Source organism: Trichosurus vulpecula, chromosome 1 (genome assembly GCF_011100635.1).
Source record: "Trichosurus vulpecula isolate mTriVul1 chromosome 1, mTriVul1.pri, whole genome shotgun sequence".
Classification (NCBI taxonomy): Eukaryota; Metazoa; Chordata; class Mammalia; order Diprotodontia; family Phalangeridae; genus Trichosurus; species Trichosurus vulpecula.
The window spans coordinates 386,743,843-386,763,159 of NC_050573.1; the positions used below are offsets into that span (position 1 = coordinate 386,743,843).

Sequence of the window (19,317 nt, forward strand, 5' to 3'; positions counted from 1 at the left end):
TATACCACAGTGTGTTTAGCTGTTCTCCAGTTGATGGGCATCCCATTGATTTCCAATTCTTTGCCACCACAAAAAAAGCTGCTATAAATATATTTGTATATATGGGTCATTTCCCCCCTTCTATGATATCTTTGAGATATAGCCCTAGAAGTGGTATTGCTGGGTCAAAGGGTATACACATGTTTATAACCCTTTGGGCATAGTTCCAAATTGCTCTCCAGAATGGTTGCATCAGTTCACAACTCCACCAAAAATGCAATAATGTTCCAATTTTACCACATCTTCTCCAGCACTTACCATTTTCCTGTTTTGACATGTTAGCCAACTTGACAGGAGAGATGTGTACCTAAGAGTTGTTTGATTTGCAATGCTCTAATCAATAGAGATTTAGAGCATTTTTTCATATGACTAGAGATATCTTTAATTTCTTCCTCTGAAAATTCCTTTGACTATTTCTCAATTCAGGAATGACTTGTATTCTTTTAAATCTGACTCAGTTCCCTATATAATTTAGAGATAAGGCCATTGTCATAATTCTTTATCAATTTTCTGCTTCCCTCCTAATCTTAGTTACATTGGCTTTGTTTATACAAAATATAATCAAAATTATCCATTTGTCATTTCATAATGCTCTCTATTTCTTGTTTACTCAGGAATTCTTCCCTTCTCCATAAGTCTTACAGGTAAACTATTCCCTTCTCTCCAAAATTGCTTATAGTGTCAGCCTTTATATCTAAATTGTGAACCAGTTTGACTTTAATTTGGTATACAGAGTAAGATATTGGTCTATGCCCAATTTCTACCATACTATTTTCCAGTTTCCCCAGAAGTTTTTGTGAAATAGTGAGTTCTTATCCCAGAAGCTGGACTCTTTGGCTTTATCAAAGAGTAGGTTACCATATTCATTAACTACTCAGTCTTGTATACTTAACCTACTCCACTGATCTACCACTCTATTTCTTAGCCAGTACCAAGTAGTTTTGATGATTGCTGCTTTATAATACAGAATATCTGGTATGGTTAAGCTCCTTCTCTAGCATTTCTTTTCATCAATTCCCTTTATAGTCTTGATCTTTTGTTCTTCCAAATGAATTTTGTTATTATTTCATCTAGCTGAATAAAATATTTTTGTAGTTTGATTGGTATGGCACTAAATAAGTAAATTAATTTAGGTAAAAGTTGTCGTTTTTATTACATTAGCTCAGCCTAGCCATGAGCAACTGATTTTTTTTTTCCATTTATATAGATCTGACTTTATTTGTGTGAGAAATGTTTTGTAATTGTGTTCATATAGTTCCTGGGTTTGTCTTGGCAGGTAGACTCCCAAATATTTTATAGTGTCTACAGTAACTTTAAATGGAATTTCTCTATCTCTTGCTGTTGGGCTTTGTTAGTATTGTACAGGAATGCCAAGGATTTATGTGGGTTTATTTCATATCCTGCAACTTTGCTAAACTTATTTATTATTTCAAGTAGTTTTTTCACTTGATTCTCTAGGATTCTCTAAGTATATCATCATATCATCTGCAAAGAGTGATAACTTAGTTTTCCTTTGCTTATTCTAATGCCTTAAATTTCTTTTTCTTCTCTTATTGCTAAAGCTAATATTTCTAATAACAAATTGAATAATAGGGGTGATAATGGACATCCTTGTTTCATCCTCAATCTTATTGGAAATGCATCTAGCTTATCCCCATTACACATAATGTTTACTGATGGTTTTAGGTAGATGCCTTTTTATCATTTTCAGAAGACTCCATTTATTCCTATACTTTCCAGTGTTTTTAATAGGACTGGGTATTGTATTTTATCAAAAACTTTTGCTGCATCTATTGAGATAATCACATGGATTTTGCTAGTTTTGTTGTTGATGTGATTAATTATACTGATAGTTTTCCTAATATTGAATCAGCCTTACATTCCTGGAATAAATCCTACCTGGTCACAGTGTATTATTCTCAAAATGAGATGCTGTAATCTTTTTGCTAATATTTTATTTAAAGTATTTGCATCTATATTCATTGGGGAAATTGGTCTATAATTTTCTTTCTCTGTTTTGGCCCTTCGTGGTTTAGGAATTAGTACCATATTTCTGGCATAAAAAGAATGTGGTAGGACTCCTCACCTGTTTTTACAAATAGCCTATAAAGTATTGGAATTAGTTGTTCTTTGAATGTTTGATAGAATTCACATGTAAATCTATCTGTCCCTGGAGATTTTTTCCTAGGGAGTTCATTGATGGCTTGTTCAATTTCTTTTTCTGAGATGTGGTTATTTAAGTATTTCACTTCCTCTTCTGTTAATCTGGGGAGTTTATACTTTTGTAAATATTCATATATTTCCCTAAAATTATCAAATTCCTGGGTACATATTTGGGCAAAAAAAATCCTAATTATTATTTTAATTTCTTTTTTATTGGAAGTGAATTCATCCTTTTCATTTTTGGTACTGGTAATTCAGTTTTCTTCTTTCTTTTTTTAAATCAAATTGTCCACAGGTTTTTCAATTTTATTGATTTTTTTTCATAAAACCTGCTCTTAGTTTTATTTATTAGTTCAATAGTTTTCTTGATATCAATTTTATTAATTTCTCTTTTAGTTTTCAGTATTTCTAATTTGGTATTTAATTGGGGATTTTCAATTTGTTCTTTTTCTAGCTTTTTCAATTGCATGCCCAATTCATTGATCTCCTTCTTCTTTATTTTATCCATGTAAGCATTCAGAGATATAAAACTTCCTCTAAGAACTGCTTTTGCTGCATGCTATAAGTTTTGGAATGTTGTCTCATTATTGTCATTCTCTTGAATGAAATTACTGATTGTTTCTGTGATTTGTTGTTTGATCCACTCATTCTTTAGGATTAGATTATTTTCTTTCCAATTAGTTTTTCATCTATCTTTCCATGGCCCTTCACTACAAATAATTTTTATTGCATCATGATCTGAAAAGGATGCATTGACTATTTCTGCCCTTGTGCATGGATTGTAAGGTTTTTATGCCCTAGTACATAGTCAATTTTTGTGTATGTGCCTTGTACCACTGAGAAAAAGAAGTATATCCCTTTCTATCCCCCTTCATTTTTCTCAAGAGGTCTATCATATCTATCTTTTCTAAAATTCTATTCACCTTCTTAACCTCTTTCTTGTTTATTTTGAGGTTAGATTTAGCAAGTTCAGAGAGGGGGAGTTTGAAGTCCCCCACTAGTATAGTTTTGCTATCTATTTCTTCTTGTAACTCCTTTAACTTCTTCTCTAAGAATTTGGATGTAATACTACTTGATGCATAAATGTAATGATATTGCTTCATTGTCTATGGTGACTTTTAGCAGGATATAGTTTCCTTCCTTAACTCTATTAATTAGATCTAACTTTGCTTTTGCTTTGTCTGAGATTAGGATTGCTACCCCTGCTGTTTTTTACTTCAGCTGAAGCATACTACATTATACTTCAGCCTTTTACCTTTACCTTGTGTGTATCTTCCTGTTTCACATGTGTTTCTTTTAAAGAACACATTGTAGAATTATGGTTTTTAATCCATTCTGCTGTCTGCCTCCATTTTATTGGAAAGTTCATCCCATTCACATTCACAGTTATGATTACTATCTATGTCTTTTTTTTCCATCCTATTTACCCCCTCCCACATTTATGTTTTTATTTCTCCCTTCTCCTTTCCCCAACTCAAAAGAGTTTTGCTTTTGGCCACTGCTTTCCTCCATATTCCCTCCCTTTAAGTCCCGCCCCCCCTTATCTTACCCTTTTCCCCTTACTACTTCTTTCCTCCCTTCTAACCACCCTCCTTTTTCTTTCCCCTATCCCCTCCTACTGCCTGTAGGACAAGTTTGATTTCTATACTTATCAGAGTATGTTATTCCCTCCTTGAACAAAATCCAATGACAGTAAAGCTCAAACACTGCTCTTTTCCCTCCCTTCTTTCCCTGTACTTTAATATGTTTTTGTGCCTCTTCATGTGATGTAATTTACCCTTTTCTACCTCCTCCTTTACCTCTTCTCCCAGACCAATCTCTCTGCACCCCTTAATTATGTTTTTATCATCACATCAGTTAATTTATAATCACATCCTCTATGTATATACCTATTGATTGTCATAATAACTATACCATTTTCAAGATTATATACATATATATGTGTATATATACATACATATATACATACATATATATATATGTATAACATATATAAAATAACATAATCCTATATAAGGATGTAAACATTTTGTCCTTATTGAATAACAAGGTTTTTTTTCCTTCGCTGTTTACCTTTTTATGTCTCTCTTGAGTTTTATATTTTAAGATCAAATTTTCCATCAAGCTCTGGTCTTTTCATCAGGAAGGTCTGGAATTCCCTTATTTCATTGAATGTCCATCTTCTTGCCTGAAAAAAAATTATGCTCAATTTTGCTGCGTAGTTAATCCTTGCTTGTAGTCCAAGCTTCTTTGCCTTATGGAATATCATATTCCAATCCTTCCTTTCTTTTTTTTTTTTAATTTAAATTTATTTATTTAACATATTTGGTTTTCAGCATTGATTTTCACAACAGTTCGAATTACAAATTCTCTCCCCATCCCCACCCTCCCCCCCACTCCAAGATGGCCCATATTCTGGTTGCCCTGTTCCCCAGTCAGCCCTCCCCTCTATCACCCCCCTCCCCTCTCATCCCCTCTTCCCTTCCCTTCTTGTAGGGCAAGATAAATTTCTACGCCCCATTGCCTGTGTATCTTATTTTTTAGTTGCAAGCAAAACCTTTTTTTGTTTTTGAACATCTGATTTTAAAACTTTGAGTTCCAAATTCTCTCCCCTCTTCCCTTCCCACCCACCCTCCTTAAGAAGTCAAGCAATTCAACATAGGCCACACATGTATCATTATGTATAACCCTTCCACAATACTCATGTTGTGAAAGGCTAACTACATTTTGCTCCTTCCCATCCCATCCCACTTTATTGAATTTTCTCCCTTGACCCTGTCCCCTTTCCAAAGTGTTTGTTTTGATTACCTCCACCCCCATCTGCCCTCCCCTCCATCATCCCCCCCCTTTTATTTTCTTTTATCTTCCTCCCTCTTCTTTCCTGTGGGGTAAGATACCCAACTGAGTATGTATGGTATCCCCCCTCAGGCCAGATCTGATGGGAGCAAGGTTCACTCATTCCCCCCTCACCTGCCCTCTCCCCTCCTCCCACAGAACTGCTTCCTCTTGCCACCGTTATGTGAGATAATCCACCCCATTCTATCTCTCCCTCTCTCAGTATGTTGCTCTCTCATCCCTTAATTTCATTTTATTTCTTTTAGATATCTTCCCTTCATCTTCAACTCACCCTGTGTCTGCTCTCTCTCTTTTACATATATATATAAAAACACACACATATATTTACATATATACACATACATACATATACACATAGATATATACATACATACACATTCACTTATATATATACATAAACATATATATGTATATATATGCATATTCCCTTCAACTACCCTAATACTGAGGTCTCATGAATCATACACATCATCTTTCCATGTAGGAATGTAAACAAAACAGTTCAACTTTAGTAAGTCCCTTGCAATTTCTGTTTCTTGATTACCTTATCATGCTTCTCTTGATTCTTGTGTTTGAAAGTCAAATTTTCTATTCAGTTCTGGTCTTTTCACTGAGAAAGCTTGAAAGTCCTCTATTTTATTGAAAATCCATATTTTGCCTTGGAGCATGATACTCAGTTTTGCTGGGTAGGTGATTCTAGGTTTTAATCCTAGCTCCATTGACCTCCGGAATATCGCATTCCAAGCCCTTCGATCTCTTAATGTAGAAGCTGCCAGATCTTGGGTTATTCTGATTGGGTTTCCACAATACTCAAATTGTTTCTTTCTGGCTGCTTGCAGTATTTTCTCTTTGATCTGGGAGCTCTGGAATTTGGCGACTATATTTCTAGGAGATTTCTTTTTGGGATCTATTTGAGGAGGCAATCGATGGATTCTTTCAATTTCTATTTTGCCCTGTGGCTCTAGAATATCAGGGCAGTTCTCCTTGATAATTTCTTGAAAGATGGTATCTAGGCTCTTTTTTTGATCATGGCTTTCAGGTAGTCCAATAATTTTTAAATTATCTCTCCTGGATCTATTTTCCAGGTCAGTGGTTTTTCCAAGGAGATATTTCACATTGTCTTCCATTTTTTCATTCCTTTGGTTCTGTTTTATAATATCCTGATTTCTCATAAAGTCACTAGCTTCCACTTGCTCCAATCTAATTTTTAAAGCAGTATTTTCTTCAGTGGTCTTTTGGACCTCCTTTTCCATTTGGCTAATTCTGCCTTTCAAGGCATTCTTCTCCTCATTGGCTTTTTGGAGCTCTTTTGCCATTTGAGTTAGTCTGTTTTTTAAGGTGTTGTTTTCTTCAGTGTATTTTTCAGTATTTTTTTGGGTCTCCTTTAGCAAGTCATTGACTTGTTTTTCATGGTTTTCTTGCATCCTTCTCATTTCTCTTCCCAATTTTTCCTCTACTTCTCTAACTTGCTTTTCCAACTCCTTTTTGAGTTCTTCTATGGCCTGGGGCCAGTTCATGTTTTTCTTGGAGGCTTTTGTTGTAGGCTCTATGACTTTGTTGTCTTCTTTAGGCTGTATGTTTTGGTCTTCTTTGTCACCAAAGAAAGAATCCAAAGTCTGAGACTGAATCTGGGCGCGTTTTCGCTGCCTGGCCATATTCCCAACCAACTTGACCCTTGAGTTTTTCAGTGGGGTATGACTGCTTGTAGACTAACGAGTTCTATGATCCACGTTTGGGGGGGAGGTGCCAGCTCTGTCAGACCCGCCCTACTCCTTCCCCAAGAACCCCCAGTCCAGACTGGGCTTAGATCTTCAGCAGGCTGTTGCCCTCCTGCTCTGATCCGCCACTTAATTCCTCCCACCAGGTGGGCCTGGAGCCGGAAGGAACAACAGCTGTAGCTGCCCCACCTCCACTGCCCCCGGGGCTGGAAGCTGAACCGCGAACTCCTTCCACTCCCGCAGCTTTTCCCACTAACCTTCTCCGCAGTCTTTGGTGTTTGTGGGTCGAGGGGTCTGGTAACTGCCGCAGCTCACATATTCAGGGCGCTAGGGCCCCCTCCGCCTGGCTTCTGGTCTGGATGGTCCACGCCGCTCAGGCTGGGCTCTGCTCCACTCCGTTCCCAGCTCCCAGGTCCCAGCTCCCAGCTCCGTGTGGAATAGACCTCACCCAGAGACCATCCAGGCTGTCCTGGGCTGGAGCCCTGCTTCCCTCTGCTGTTCTGTGGGTTCTGCCATTCTAGAATTGGTTCAGAGCCATTTTTATAGGTTTTTGGAGGGACTCGGGGATGGAGCTCACTCTAGTCCCTGCTTACCAGCCGCCATCTTGGCACCGCCCCCTGAGATCTCCTTCCTTTCTTTTAATGTAGAAGCTGCAAGGTCCTGTGTGATCCTGACTGTAGTTCCACAATATTTGAATTTCTTCTTTCTGATTGCTTGCAGTATTTTCTCCTTGACCTGATAATTGGCTAGAATATTCCTTGGAGTTTTCAGTTTTGCATCTCTTTCAAGGGGTGATCAGTAGATTCTTTCAATGACTATTTTACCCTCTGGTTCTAGGACCTTGGGACAATTTTCCTTATTGATTTCTTGGAAGATACTGTCCAGGCTCTTTAGTTCATCATGGCTTTCAGGTACACCAATAATTCTTAGATTGTCTCTCCTGGATCTGTTTTCCAGGTCAGTTGTTTTTCTGATGAGATATTTTACATTTTCTTCTATTTTTTCATTCTTTAGATTTTGTTTGACTTATTCTTGATGCCTCATAGGGTCGTTAGCTTCTACTTGCCCAATTCTAATTTTAACAAATTGTTTGCTTCATTTAGCTTCTGTACCTCCTTTTCCATTTGGTTGATTTTACTTTTTTTAAGTAGTCATTTTCTCCAATTAGAATCTGAACCTCCTTAACCATTTCAGCAATTTTACTTTTTAAAGATTTGTTCTCATGAGTGAATTTTTTTTCCATTTTTCTTTTACCTTTCTAAAGTGGTTTTTAAAATCCTTCCAGGAATGCTTTTTGGACTTGAGACCAGTTCATATTCCCTTCTGAGATTTCAGATGTGGCTATAGTGTCAATGTTTTCCTCTTCTGATTTTATATTTTGATCTTCTATGCCCACATATGATTCAATGGTCTTTTTTACTTTTCTATATTCCTTCTTCATGGTGGTTGCCCTTTTCCTGGCCTTTTAAGTGGATCTCTGCTTCTGGGGCCTGGAGGGCTCTGTCCCAAGCTTCTAGTGCTGGGAATTGGGGGCCTGGATACTGGCTTTGTTTGCTGTGGCCTCTGGTTTTGTTAGATAGAGGCTACAGAGTTCTGCTGTTCATCTGGTGCTATGCTGGAGTTGAATGGTGTGTGCTAAGCATCAAATCCCAGTGAGGTCTTTCTGAGTTTCCGAGGAGGTCACTGTGTGACGTGTGGGGGAGGAGTGGTCTGGCTGCTGGAAATCTCCTCTTCCCCTAGGGCTCCGCTATTGCACGGGTGGTCTCAGCTGTTGTCTGGGCTGGTGTCTGCCAATTCCCCTGGCTGTGCAAAGGCGTGCCTGGGGTCCTGGTGTTGGTCTTTACCAGCTCCACTCCCTTGGGGCTCAGGAACTCCCACTGGTCTGCCAAGGTGTATCCTGCTAGGAAACCTCCCTTCCTGTACTGTCCTTCTGCCACCACAAGAGAGGCCATTTCCCTGGCCTCCAAAAGTATAAGATAACTGAACCTCCACTTCTGGCTCCTCTATTCCAGGGTTTCTCCTAGAGCAGTATTCTCTAGGTTTATTCAAGGGAGAGATGAGAGTCATTTTACCTCATCCTGATGGGTCCCAGGAGTTCAAGAAGGAGAGTTTCATACCTCCTTTAGACTGTTGGCTAAAAGCTTCAGGAGTAGCTTCTGCCATGGCCACAGGGTCTGCACTGAAGCCTCATGTAGCTACAACAGACTTGCGTCCTGGGATGAGAGGCCTGGGGATCACCGCCATAGCCGGCAGTTCAGCCCTGGGTCTGCTCCTGCTCAGGTATGGTTTTGTTTCGCATGCCTAGCACTTTCCTAGCCCAGTGTGCTGGCTGAGTTTGGCTGCTGCTCCAGTTCTGGTGTGGTTGGGTACAGTTCCCCACACCTGGAGCTCTTCAGTCCACAGATCCATCCAGTTGACCCTGGGGACTCTCCTGGGCTTGAAGTCTGCCACACTCAGTCTCCTATTGTCTTCTACCTCTCTCAAATCTGGTCAGGTTCACCTTTTAGAGGTATCATACAGAATTTGTAAGAGAGCTCAGGTAAGTCCCTGTTTTTACTCTGCCATCTTGGCTCTGCTCCCACTGCGAACTTTTTTTTAACTAGTCTATATCTGGTGCTTGTGTATCTTGTGACTTCTGAGGCACTGTAAACATTTAGCAGCATGGCTTATCTGAAAGTAAAAGCAAAATTTAAATAAGAAATCAATAGGGAATATGTTTCAATTAAATGGAACACTTGTTTATTAAGCACCTAGTATATACAAATCATTATGTTAAGCTTTGAGGAGATAGAAAGCTTTACAAAAAGTAAAGGTATGGTCCCTACCATTAAGAAGCTTAGAATCTTTTGGGTGAAGGGGAAAGAAGGGTACCTCCCCTCATACGTGCACACGCACACACACACATACACACACACACACACACATATGCACATACACAAGTTGTAACACAAGGTAGGTTTTTTTTAATTTAAATTTATTTAACATATTTAGTTTTCAGCATTGATTTTCACAAGAGTTTGAATTACAAATTTTCTCCCCATTTCTACCCTCCCCCCCACTCCAAGATGGCATATATTCTGGTTGCCCTGTTCCCTATTCAGCCCTCCCCTCTATCACCCCCCTAACCTCTCATCCCCTTTTCCCTTCCTTTCTTGTAGGGCAAGATAAATTTCTACGCCCCATTGCCTGCATATCTTATTTTCTAGTTGCATGCACAAACTTTTTTTTGTGAGCATCTGTTTTTAAAACTTTGGGTTCCAAATTCTCTCCCCTCTTCCCTTCTCATTCACCCTCCCTAAGAAGTCAAGCAATCCAACATAGACCACATGTGTATCATTATGTATAACCCTTCCACAATACTCATGTTGTGAAAGACTAACTATATTTTGCTCCTTCCCAACCCATCCCGCTTTATTGAATTTTCTCCCTTGACCCTGTCCCCTTTCCAAAGTGTTTGTTTTTGATTACCTCCACCCCCATCTGCCCTCCCCTCCATCATCCCCCCCTTTTATTTTTTTAACTTCGTCCCTCTTCTTTCCTGTGGGGTAAGATACCCAATTGAGTATGTATGGTATTCCCTCCTCAGGCCAAATCTGATGAGAGCAAGGTTCACTCACAAGGTAGGTTTTGACAGAGCCAAAGGAGATATTCAAAATGTCATAAGAACATTTGAGGAGAACATTATTTTTAGTGGAGAGTCAGGGAAGTTTTAGCCAAAGTGGCTGTGTTCTAGCAGAACAATGAAAAATGGAAATCTAGTAGGTAGAGTAGAGCTGGAAATGAATTCCAGCCATGGGAGAGTGTCTAAATAAATGCACAGAGATGTGAGGTGTTATGATTTGTGTGGAACAGCTAGTAGTCCAATTGGACTAGAATGTGAAATTCATGAAAGAGATTAAATTGGATAGGTAGTTGGGAGCCCAATTATTGAGGTCCTTAAATGACGAGAGGAATGTAGAACATTGAATTTTAAGCTAATGGAAATAGTGAGTCAAGGAACCTTTTTTGAGTATGGGAGTGAAGTGGTCAGCCCTGCACCTTAGGAAGATTCCTTTAGAAGCTTATAAAGGATAGTTTGTAAAGGGGAGTTATTGGAGGTACAGATACCAAGTAAGAAATTCTTATAAAAGTGTAGGCAAGGGCTGATGAGATGCTGAATTAGAATGATGGCCATGTGAGTGTAGAGAAAGGAAGAGATCCAAAAAATGTTTTGGACTTAGAAAATGGCTTGATTTGGGGCATGAGGGAGATAAGTTTTTGATAACTCTCAATCCAGGATGACTGGCCGTATTGTATTGCCTTCAACAGAAATAGGGATGTTGGTTAGAGAAGTCAGTTTGGAGAGAAAAATGATGAGTTCTATTTGGAGTTTCCCTGGGATGTGCAGGTGGAGATGTCCAGCCAGCCATTAGAATATGTAGGAATGGAGTCTAATGGTGAGTTTAGAGTTAGATTTAGATAGTATTTAAAAGAATTGCTATAGTAGACTCCCATGAAACAATGTGATGGCTTGTTTTAAAGTTCTATATGGAAGATTATCATGAGAATTGAGATATTATTTTCTTACAACCTAGAACCTACCTGGCTGCAAAATTATAGAAATGCTGGGAATTAAAGTATATGAATTCATAAAGTGGGTCCTGCTATTCTGGTGATCTGAGAACAAGAGGAGTCATTAGCTACTTTCTGTCCTTTCTGTACTTTCTTTTCAAGGATAAAATCACATTTTTCAGTGTTACTGTCATAAAGGCTTGTCTCTCCCTTTTTGGGGTAGGGAAGAGGTGGAAAATCAGCATCATTGCTTTTCTGTGCATATAAAGTGAGTGTTTTAATAGTGCCTAGGAGAAACCAGGAACTCTTAGAAATTATGTTTAGCATATTTTAATATGAGGAATATATCTTTCGGAGGAAAGTAAACCTAAACTCAACATCTTGCCTTCTATTATATAATATCATGTCTGTGTCTTTGATAAATCTCAGGAAATGTGTGTGTGTGTATACTTTTAGTATACTCTGTATCTATTCATATATATATATGGATACACATATATATATGGATAGATGATGATAGAAGGATGGATGGGTAAATAGATAGACATATAGATATATAGACAGACAGACAATTCATTACTATAGAAGGCTGCTGGTAAGGAAATTCCTGGATCAATGTAGATCGGTACCTTCTCTTCAACTTGAATCTGAGATTTAATTCTTTAATATTGCTGTATTAGTTATACAGTATACATCACTGCCCATAATTAGTCAGTTTACAATTTTTTGTGAAGTGCTTTCTAAGGTCAAAACCTGTCCTAAACACTGAGGGAAAACAAAAAATTAAAACTTAGCCCCTGACATGAAGAGTCTAATAATCAATTTGTAGAGATAAGATGCCCACCATGGCAACTGGAAATAATGGATGGAGAATTGCCCTCAAAACCAGGATGACTCAGATGCAAGGCCTGCTTCTGACACATAGTTTTATCATTGTGGACAAGTCACTAAAATTCTCAGTATATACACTAGAAAACTCATTGACTCAAGTTTCAGAAAGGTGAGGACTTCCATTTTTCTTTCTCTGGATGTGGATAGCATTTTCTATCATGAGTCTTTTGAAGTGTCTTGGATCGTTGTATTGCTCAGAAATCCTGAGTCTATCAAAGTTGGTCATCGTTACTATGTTGCTGTTATTGCATACAATGTTCTCCTGGTTCTACTCACTTTATTTAAGATAAGTTCATAAGTCTTTCCAGGTTTTTCTGAAATCTGCCTGCCCATCGTTCCTTATAAAACAATAGAATTCTAGTACATATATATGCCACCACAAAAGCAATGCTATAAATGTTTTTGTACATGTGGGTCCTTTTCTCTTTTTTATGCATCTTCGAAATGTTCATCCTCTTCACCTCTTTATTCAGTAAATCACCAAGACTTGTTCTAACCTTTTAATAATTCATATTTGACTCTGTAGTTCCATTAACTCTCCTGGATGGAAGGGACAAAGGGATGTGAATAATTGGGGGGAAGTTAGCAATCCCTAGGATAAAGGCCCTTCTTGCAGATAAAGACTTAGCAGAAAATTGTTTTATAAAATACAAACAGAGTGCCATGATGCATCAAGCCAAATTTCATATATCCTTCTTTCCTTATTGATGAGTCCCTGGCTGGAATTGCCATTTCTTAAAGAACCTTGATAATGTTCACTTTACTCCCAAATCAACTCACTAACCTGACTCTCTACTTCCTCAGCATCCTTTCCCTAAGGGGGACTCTACTTCTCCCTCTTTTCAGTTCCCTTTTATGTTTGCTCCTTTCCTGTTAGAATATAAGCTTCTTAAGAATAGGGGTCATCTTGTTTTCTTGTATTTGTATCTCCAGATTTCAGCAAAGTGTCTGACATGTCGTTAAGTGTCTAAAAATAACTTATCCATCCTTTCATCCATTTCGGTCTTATCTATCTGTGACCCTGACCCAAGGCTATGGATATGGGACTCTCTTCTTTTTAGTGGAGCTCAATGCTTTGCCGTGCGTGAGGCGTAAGATAGAGTTGATGAGAGTTGAGAGAGCTCCAGCCTTCAACAGTCCCTTCTGTGGCTCTGCCAGTGGGTGTTCCTTTTGAGACCCCCTTCAGGCCTCTTCCAGGCCAATCCCCTTTTGGGAATCTTCAGGACCTATATCCTTTGAAAGTGGCCAAGTTCAAGTCTTATTCGAGTATAACAGAGTTTTGGGTTCAGTGCAAATCCAGGCTGATGCTTACTACATGGACTACCTTGGGAAAGTCACTTAACACATCTAGGTCTGTTTCTTCATTTGACTAGAGAATCTCTGAGCTCCTTTCCAGCTCTGCAACTCTGATCCTATGATTGTATTTAGCATGATGGTCTATTAGCAATATTATGAGCCTGGTGCTTTGGGGCACATAGGCTAGAAGCCCTCCAGGTTTTAACTTCCATAATTTTAACTCCAAGATACTATCAGACTCTAAAATTATCTGATTATATAAAGTAGATCAATCTGAATAGAACAGATTTTGTCTGTAAGGGAACAGAAAATGTAAGTTGAATGCTCAACAGAAGAATCCATTGGTTATCTCTTAGAGATTAATGAACCATTCATGACTTTTGAGTGTGGGAGATATGGGAGATGAGATGTAGGAGTGGTTAGTTTTTGGAAAATGAATATTTATGTATAATCTCCAAGCCTTGATAAATAGTGGTGGCTTCATTACTCTCCCAAAGTTATATAGGAATAGCAATTTGGAGAAGGCATGAAAGCTCATGAGGAGGTGTGTCTCCTCAAGATTGGAAAGGTCCAATGGGCAAAGGAAGAGGTTTCTTTCCTTTGCTGTCTCCCCACTTAGTTTCAGATGGAAGCCAGAATCTATGAATTTTGAGAAACATCCCAAGGATCAAAATAATGTGATGATGATGATGAAGACATCTCATGATTTATTCGGTGCTTTACAGTTAACCAAATAGTCATTGCCCCAAGTTGAAGGACAGACAGTTAAAAGTATTTAGTGGACCATTACCCTTAAAATTTATATTAAAGAATATAAAGGACTTTTAATTCTTCCCAATCATTTATCTCTTCATTCAATTAACAAATAGTTGTGTACTTCATAATAGCATCTCGGCTAAAAACCAATGATGCAAAGATGAAATGAAATTGTCCCAGTATTCAAGGAGTTTGTGATTTAGTGTAATATTACATGATACTTATATGGCATTTTTAGGATTTCAAAGCATGTTATACTGTGATCCTCAATTAGTAGGCATTATCACCATTTAAAAGATGAAGAAACTGAGACCCAGAGAAGTTTATGGATTTGCCTGTCACCACACGATGTGAGAGATGGAATGAAATGATTTACATGAATTCATGTGTGTAACTAGTATTGTATTGCTTTCCTTCTCAATGGAGAGAAGGTAAGGTGAAGGGAGTGAGAGAATTTGCAACTGAAAACAAAATACAATTTAAAAAAAGAAATATATATACATGTACAAAATTGCATTTGTATGCATATACACATATGTATATACAAATGTATACCTATATAGTACATATACATATATATGTGTGTATATATATACATATATATATACACACACATACAAACATACCCTCTACTAACCATCTACAAAGAAGTTACACAAAACTTAAGTAGTATATATAAATACTGCTTATGTTCTATTTGTATACAAATTTTAATGTAAATGTTAATGTAAAATTTGTGTTTATATATGAATTTATATAAATTTTGTTTATAAATGATTTTTATTTATATATAAAATAAAAAATAACAGACACAACAAATGTTGCAGTCCAAATAAATGGTTGTTTAGCTCCAACTCCTGAGGTGGATCTGCATCAATGAAGCCCTAGAGAGATTGTGCCCTTGGTGAAAGAACAGGAGCCAGAACACACTTCTTTTGATGTGTGTTCCCATGCCTGAGATTTGCTCTGTATTGTGTGACTAGTAAAATGTATGTGAGTGTGGTACACATATTAAATGCATAAAAGTATTTGTCTATGTATCTATCTATCTAATCTTTTTATATCCATATCTATTTCTCTAGACATATATAAAAAGATATAGACACAGGAATATATACACACATACAAATATGCAAATCTATACATACAAGTGCACAATACATACATGTATCTAAATATGTGACTATGTGCACATTTACACACATAGCATACATATCCATAGTACATGCATACATGTGCATACGTGTTTGTATATCTACCTGTATTTGTGCACATGAGTGTACAATGTATTATTCATATGTACCTATATGTATGCATATTGGTATATGCATATACATGCATGCATATATAACATATGCAAAATAATTATAGAAATATATATTTTCAGAAAATATTCATGTGCATTTGCAGAACTTGCATGAATACTCTTTTGCCCTCTGCTTGTCAGTGGTCCTCCTCTAAAGATTGAAAGTTTACAAAAAAATAGCATAGATTTGTCTGTCATAGAAATATGGTACACATCAGAAGAAGCAACATTTCAGGGACTACTCATCATGAAAGAGTAGCTTATCTGGTAATCTGGAATAAATTTATTTATGTAAGTCATTGTATAAGACGAATAGAAATACAATCAATTAAATATTCAACATGACCACTTGAAAAATGCACATGTATTTCCTATGTGAAAAGAGATATCATGTCTGTTACTTTAAAATTAATCTAATCAGGCTTCCCAAGTAGGATGAATATTCAAAATGGACAATTCCTGCAAGGTCCTATATGTATGAGAATGAATGGTCCACTTATTTGTTTGTTTTTTCTCTTACTATTGAGGATTTTTAGGCAGCTGTGGCTTAAGCTCAGAAATACATTAGTGATTTTTTTGTTATATTAGCAATTCTCCTTCAATTGCAAATTTCCATCATCATCTAACTAGCATTATGATAATGAAGAAATTAAGTTAAATTAGCATATTGTATACCGTAATGTGAAAACAATAATAGATTATGGTCATACAAAACAATGGATAATTGCTAGAACAATAAGGATGTGTCCTTAGTAAAGATAATCCAGCTCATTTTAGCTCCCTATCATCATGCCCAGTTTCAACCCGGGAATGATCTCAGCCAAATTTCCATGTTATTAATGGAACCCTGCAATCCTTTAAGTATAAGCTTTCTTCTCTGTAGGCTTGTGCAGGTGTGTATTATCCTCTGCTTCCCTGATTAATTGACATAAATTTTATAGCTCTATTTACCTATTGGGGTCCAGGTCACTTTTACACAAACTCTTTGGTACTCAGTATATTTATCATATATAATCACATTTTTTTTCCAAATTGGGTTTTTAATCATTCCTTGTGGCAAAATACTATTAGCTTCAACTGTTTAACTGTGTTTGAGAAAATAATGTTTTCTACACTTGTTCCTTTTTAATGAGCCAGCCAAAGGTTTTGTGGAAAATTTGAATTACAAATTTTTCAGTGTAGTGTGTTTTTAGTTCAGTGAAGTCCTCAGCATTCGATGTTTACAATCCAAACCTTTTAATTTTCTTTTCTTTTTTTCTTTTTTCTTTTCTTTTTTTTTTGTCTTTGCAGTTCCACCATGGTTTTTAATTCACCCTTCAAATCTCTATGCCTATGAGAGTATGGACATTGAGTTTGAGTGTGCTGTCTCGGGAAAACCTGTGCCTACAGTGAACTGGATGAAGAATGGAGATGTGGTCATACCTAGTGATTATTTTCAGATAGTGGTAATTACATTTTGCCATATTAGATTTGCAGCTTTTTTAAAATTGTGTGGTAGTTCCTCAGTTACGTGTGGACACGACTTTCTTGAGGAACACAGGGTCTCTGTCCCTGATTTTCAAATGTGTTACAAAGCTGTCTTCCTGAAACCAATGAGATTCCTTGAAACCACATTTTTCAATGTATTTTAAAGCTATTTTCCTGTTGTTATTTAGTAGATTCAAAGTTGGTATAACAGTAGATCATCATTTTAGAGCTGGCAAGGATGATCTAGCTAGAGAGGAATCTCATTCAAACATCTTGGGTTATGAATGAGTTAACCAACTCCCAGTAATGCTTAATGACTAGCAAGAAATTACACTGCTAATTAGTGACAGAACCAGAACTGGGACCCAGGTCTTCTAATCCAATATTTTTTCTCTTTCACTATGGTGCCACTTAAGTATGTTTCTCTTTTTTTTTGTCAGGGCAATTGGGGTTAAGTGACTTGCCTAAGGTCACACAGCTAGTACATGTGGCAAATGCCTGAGGCCGGATTTGAACTCAGGTTCTCCTGACTCCAGAGCCGGTGCTCTACTCACTGTGCCACCTAGATGCCCCCACTTAAGTATATTTCAACATTATTTTGTGGCCCTAAAGGTCCATGAAGAAATTTATGTAATGCTTGGATATCCTTTCTCCAGGAAGATTGTGGACGTAACTTTTGGGTCTCCCTTGGCTTCTAGTGTCTTTCTTGTAGTGAATTCTCATTAGGGAAAAAGATGGATGTTAACAGAAATGACTTGGAATCATTATTGTCATTACCATCACTAAGTGTGTGGCCATGGGCAAATCTCAGCTTCTCTGAGACTCAACATCCTTGGTAAAATAAAGATGAAGGTGCTTTATTCTATCTATTTCATAATCTTGTGGTGAGGATTAAATGAGATCTTTGTACAAAAGTTCTTTGTACCTCTAAAGCAATATAGAAATGTAAACTTTGTGGATTATGATGATAGTAATAATAGGAACATCAACTTAGAAATGGAAGGGACCTCAGAGGCCAAGAAGTTAAAACCTCTCATTTTACAAAAGACCATACTGAGCCCCAGAGATGTGAAATGTCTTGCCCAAGGTCACACAGATAGTAAATATCTGATGAATTCAGGTCTTCCTGCCTGCAAACACCATGTTTATCCTTTGTACCACCTACTTGATAGACCACCTACTTTGCAATTTTCAATTGCATTGCTCTATGTTGTTTTGAGTTTTGAAAACAGCTTAGGTAGAAGGGGTACATACATACATACACAAATACATACACACAGAGACATATAACTATATATGTGTATATATATGTGTATATATATATATATATACACATATGTGTGTATGTGTGTGTATATATAAAAATGTATGCATATGTATATGTATACAATTCTATCAGAAGCTTGGCCACTATCCTTTTTGACAAAAGTTATTCTGTCTTTCCTTGTATATATCAGGTGACAAGAATAGCAAGAGGCCTGCCCCAAAAAGTCACAGACCACCCTTCTTAGGTGGTTTTTACTTAACAGTTTTCAGTAAATGTGCTTTGTTGGGAATTCATTTGAGTGATCATTGCATAGTATCTGTTATGTCAAACTACAAAGTTTCAATAAAAAAAATCTTTTCCACAAAAAAGTGCTATAATTTTTATAGTTGGAAAGGACCTTCAAGGTCATATAGTCCAATCTCTTCAGTTGTATATGAGCTAGTTGACATGCAGAAGCGAGGTGATACATTTGCCTGAGGCAGAGCAAAAAGTGTAACCAAAGAAAGTCTAGCTTCTAGAGTAACCTCTGAACATCCTAACTGTGTGACTTTGGGTAAGCCACTGTCAAAAACATCAACTCATCTTAGTGCCCTCAAGCAACTTTCAAAGACTATGTAATTTTCAGGGCAAATGTCAATATTCATGGATAGAGGAAATTTCCTTTCTAGAATTCCCAGTGCCAATGAAATCACCAAAGTTCAAAAGCTAAACAAACCCAAGTGAGTGCTGGAAACAGAATTAGTAGCCCAGGGTTCCTTATTCCCTGCCTCATATCCCCTTCCTCCTCCTCCTCCTCCTCCTCCTCCTCCTCCTCCTTCTCCTTCTCCTCTTCCTCCTCTTCCTCCTTCTCCTCCTGCCACTGTTAACTTTGTAATGTGCTTTACAATTATTACTTTATAAATATTACTTCAACAATCCTGGGTGCTATAATTATTCTCATTCTAGAAGAGAGGGAATTGAGGTGGTTAAGAGCCATGGCTATAGTCAAATAACAAGTAGGTTTCAGA

At 37.3% G+C, this 19,317-nt stretch overlaps 1 protein-coding gene across 1 annotated transcript in view; it reads left to right on the forward strand.

Moving 5' to 3' along the window:
• Window positions 1–19,317, forward strand: part of DCC (DCC netrin 1 receptor) — a 1,016,863-nt gene that overhangs the window by 443,945 nt on the left and 553,601 nt on the right. The window contains exon 7 of the mRNA XM_036763165.1: window positions 16,867–17,021. Coding sequence (XP_036619060.1) covers window positions 16,867–17,021 — 155 coding nt within the window. The remainder of the gene's footprint in view (window positions 1–16,866; window positions 17,022–19,317) is intronic.